The sequence below is a fragment of the Lissotriton vulgaris genome, unplaced genomic scaffold, assembly GCF_964263255.1.
Source record: "Lissotriton vulgaris unplaced genomic scaffold, aLisVul1.2 SCAFFOLD_3658, whole genome shotgun sequence".
Lineage (NCBI taxonomy): Eukaryota > Metazoa > Chordata > Amphibia > Caudata > Salamandridae > Lissotriton > Lissotriton vulgaris.
Window position 1 is genome coordinate 165,486 of NW_028252379.1, and position 4,654 is coordinate 170,139.

Sequence of the window (4,654 nt, forward strand, 5' to 3'; positions counted from 1 at the left end):
TACAAGTTTTAAGTAGCATAATTAACTTGTATCCAAATTCGAAATATGTCATCATGGGAGACTTCAATATAGATTTAACACAAATGTCACCAAACAGAACTTTGCTATTAGAATATATGCTGCAGCAATTTCAATGCCAGCAAAAAATACAACAATACACAACAGACTACAATTCTACACTAGATCACATCTATACTAATGACAACATCATGCACTACGGTACATTAGAATCATATTATAGTGATCACAAAGCATTATGGGTGGCAGTTTAAAATGCAACCACTTCATTAACATGCTATTTTATTACAGGTAATAGCAAAAGGGGAAAAATTTATGTTCAGAATGTGTACTAACATTTTCTCTCGTTTCAGATGATTTCCATACAAGACCTCAAAAAAATGAAACATGAAGACAACAAACCGTACCAAAAAACAATCCGAGCCAACGTAATAAAATGTTCGACAAAAACAAACTATACAAATGCTAAACAAGAGAACAAAGTCATGTATCATCTAGCTCTAGCTGATGAAAGTAGTTGCATTAAAGCAACGTGCTACAATGAGCCATTTTACCAGCAAACTAAAGAAGGACAAGCTATTATGATTCGCAATTTCTTAGCCAAAAACAATGTGATTATCATCACGAAACAAACGAAACTATCACGCATGATGCCCTTATCTATACCTCAAGAAATAATACAGGAGGCAGAATATATCCTACAACCCCCTGCTCCACCAATATCACCTATAAAAACAGTTAAAGCAGCTTCACTACGCTCATTAATGAGCATTTCTGGGACAATTGCAGAGGTAAGCTTATAAAAAGAAAGAAAATTATCACACACACCCTTTTACACACACACTATATACCAAAAACTCTTGCACACAATACTTACCGCTTTGACAGACTCTCACTCTTTGACAGACTCTCTCTCTTTGACAGACTCTCTCTCTTTGACAGACTCTCTCTCTTTGACAGACTCACTCTCTTTGACAGACTCTCTCTCTTTGACACTCTCTTTGACAGACTCTCTCTCTTTGACAGACTCTCTCTCTTTGACAGACTCTCTCTCTTTGACAGACTCTCTCTCTTTGACAGACTCTCTCTCTTTGACAGACTCTCTTTGACAGACTCTCTCTCTTTGACAGACTCTCTCTCTTTGACAGACTCTCTCTCTTTGACAGACTCTCTCTCTTTGACAGACTCTCTCTTTGACAGACTCTCTCTCTTTGACACTCTCTCTCTCTTTGACAGACTCTCTCTCTTTGACACACTCTCTCTCTTTGACAGACTCTCTCTCTTTGACAGACTCTCTCTCTTTGACAGACTCTCTCTCTTTGACAGACTCTCTCTCTCTTTGACAGACTCTCTCTCTCTTTGACACTCTCTCTCTCTTTGACAGACTCTCTCTCTTTGACACACTCTCTCTCTTTGACAGACTCTCTCTCTTTGACAGACTCTCTCTCTTTGACAGACTCTCTCTCTTTGACAGACTCTCTCTCTTTGACAGACTCTCTCTCTTTGACACTCTCTCTCTCTTTGACACTCTCTCTCTCTTTGACAGACTCTCTCTCTTTGACAGACTCTCTCTCTCTTTGACAGACTCTCTCTCTTTGACAGACTCTCTCTCTTTGACAGACTCTCTCTCTTTGACAGACTCTCTCTCTTTGACACACTCTCTCTCTTTGACAGACTCCCTCTCTTTGACAGACTCTCTCTCTTTGACAGACTCTCTCTCTCTTTGACAGACTCTCTCTCTCTTTGACAGACTCTCTCTCTCTCTTTGACAGACTCTCATAAAAAAAACTTTCGTACACACTCTTGAGCACACTGTTTCGCACACTCACACACTTTCACACACACTCTTTAACACACACATTCTGCTACAACACGCTCACACCCACTCTTTAACACCCACACTCTTACACACCAACACTGTAACATAATAAACAAATTTCTATTACCAATTTTTTGTCTTACAGGAAGAAGAAACAAAAACAATTATTATTGCTGGCCAAGATACAAAACTTAAATCAATAACTGTGAAAGATACAACGGACTCAGTAAAAATAACTCTTTGGAGAGATGCCACAGACTTCCCCATAGACATTGGATCCTACATAAAGATGACGCACCTGACAGTGCATGAATTTAACAGCAATAAAATGTTAAACACAACAAGAAATACACAATTTCAAGTAAGTACAAATTATTAAAATATTAATACCTTGCTCTACTACTCAATCTATACTATTTACTTTTTAAAACACTATCAAACTCTATATTCACTAATTACAATTCACTCAAACTCTCTCTTCTAATACTCTCTATCTAAATCGATTAAGCTATACTACGTATTCTACTAACCACTACTATAAAACTCACTAATACTCTCCACTAATAAATCTACTACTCAATCTTAACTACTCTCTCTTTATTACTCACACCATAAAAAAACACTATTACAGAAAAATAACATTCACTATTTCAAAATAACTTACTAATAATGCCCAACTATCACTTACAAATATGACTTTAATACTAACCACTTAAGTACACAATTTTTTGTCGTTTTCAAATTCTCTTTATACTACTACGCCAATAACTTCAATACTCCCAACAATAATTAACAATGCACTAAAAAAATCATACACACTCTACTAGTAACTCAAAGTCAACTCACACTGCACTATTAACTATAATCACTATTTGCAACACTATTCCAAAACACAAAACTAGTACCTACTACTCACTATTTATTAATACGTATTTTTACTAAAGTAGCTATAACATTACAAAACAGTCTCTAATCCTCTGTTATACACACTATATTATACCTTTTCACTATCTTTACTCACATCTATCCTTTCTTAAACTATCTTCACTACTTATTAACAATATTTAAGCCTGCATATAACAAGAAATTTTTCCGTAGGTCAACACAAGAAAAGAAATAAAAGAACTTCAAAAAAATGAAATTAACTAACTTCTTTTTCCTTCACAGAAAATACAACCACCAGAAGAAGAAATAAATATGACTATATATGGGCTAGAAACTGCGAATCAGGAACACTGTACACTAAATGTACATATTGATAACGCCGAAAATTTACAATCTGTAGAAATAAATAACAATATTCTACTGGACTTCTTCAATATACCACCTGACATTGATGACATTCAAGAAGCTCTAATGCCTAACTTGCCAAAAAATGTTAATGTCATATTTCAAAACGGATACATACAAAAAATACATGAGTTGTAAAAAATGACACAATAATTTACTGTAAATAGAAGTACAAAAAGAAGATATTCAAATTATGTTTCTGTAAAAAGGCTAAAAATACAGTATTTTAATTAAAGTTTAATTTGCTTTCATACAATAATACTAAATATATTTACTTAAATAACATTTTTAAAGCTTTTTATCTTGTCTTTGCATTATTATTTACAGAGTACATAAGATATGTTAATGGCCAATTTTACTTTAAAAAGACTCCAACAAATGCAATAATTCTATGTTCTATAGCAAATTGAGCAAAATGCAAAAATGTTACTGTGCACAATTTTTTTTTTTACAGAAGCTACACCACATGCACTCATTCTATGTTCTGTAGCAAATTCATCTGTCTTATACCTTGTGAAAGAATGGTAACATAAAAACATATCCAACGTTCATTGGAAATGCTACTCCCGTGATAATGCTCATACGCCCACACTTTCATCCATCCACCCATCATTCATCCCACCACCTTTTCATACATCATTCATACATGCAACATTTTCTCCATCCATACATCCATCTAACATTTCATTCTCCCAAATATACATTCCTCCACACACCCTTTCATCAACCATCATTCATCCACTTACCTTTTCACACATCCATCTATGCAACTTTTTATTTAGCCTTTCATCCTCCCATCCATACATCCTTCATCCATCCACGCTATCATCTATACATCAATACGCCCACCCTTTCATCCATCCACACATCATTCATCGCATCCACCCATCATTCACCACAGCACCTTTTCACACATACATACATCATTCATCCATGCAATTTTTATCCATCCATACATCCAGCCATGTTTTCTTCCATCCGTCCTTCATCCGTCCACCCTTTTATCCTTTCATGCATCCTTTCATCCACACTTTTATTCATCCATCCACACTTGCATCTTTCCATCCATACATCCATCCTTTTCTCATCCACCCTTCAATCCATACACCCATCATACAGCCACCTACATTTGCACACATCCATCCATCATTCATGCAACATTTTTATTAATACATCCATCTACCATTTATTCTACTAACAATACATCCATCCACACTTTCAGTTGTCCATCCATACATCCATCTTTACACATACACACTTCTATCCATCCACTCATCATTTGTCCAACAACCTTTTCAACGATCCATCAATCATTCATCCATGCAACATTTTCGACATCCATCTTAAAAATTAATTCCCCAATCTATACACACATCAACGCATCCATCCAGCCACACAATACTTATCCACCTACATTTTCACTCATACATCATACATCCATGCAACATTTTAACTATCCATCCTTTCATTTTTCCATCCATCCATCCTACATGCTTCATCCATCCAACGTTTCATCTATACATCAAT

General features: G+C 35.3%; 1 protein-coding gene across 1 annotated transcript; it reads left to right on the forward strand.

Moving 5' to 3' along the window:
- The first annotated feature begins 371 nt into the window (after nucleotides 1-371).
- On the forward strand, nucleotides 372-3,265 carry LOC147662581 (uncharacterized). Its single transcript, XM_086951065.1, has 3 exons — nucleotides 372-809; nucleotides 1,983-2,198; nucleotides 3,005-3,265. Exons 1-3 carry the CDS (start codon nucleotides 372-374, stop codon nucleotides 3,263-3,265), a joined length of 915 nt encoding a protein of 304 aa, XP_086807191.1.
- Nucleotides 3,266-4,654: the final 1,389 nt, after the last annotated feature.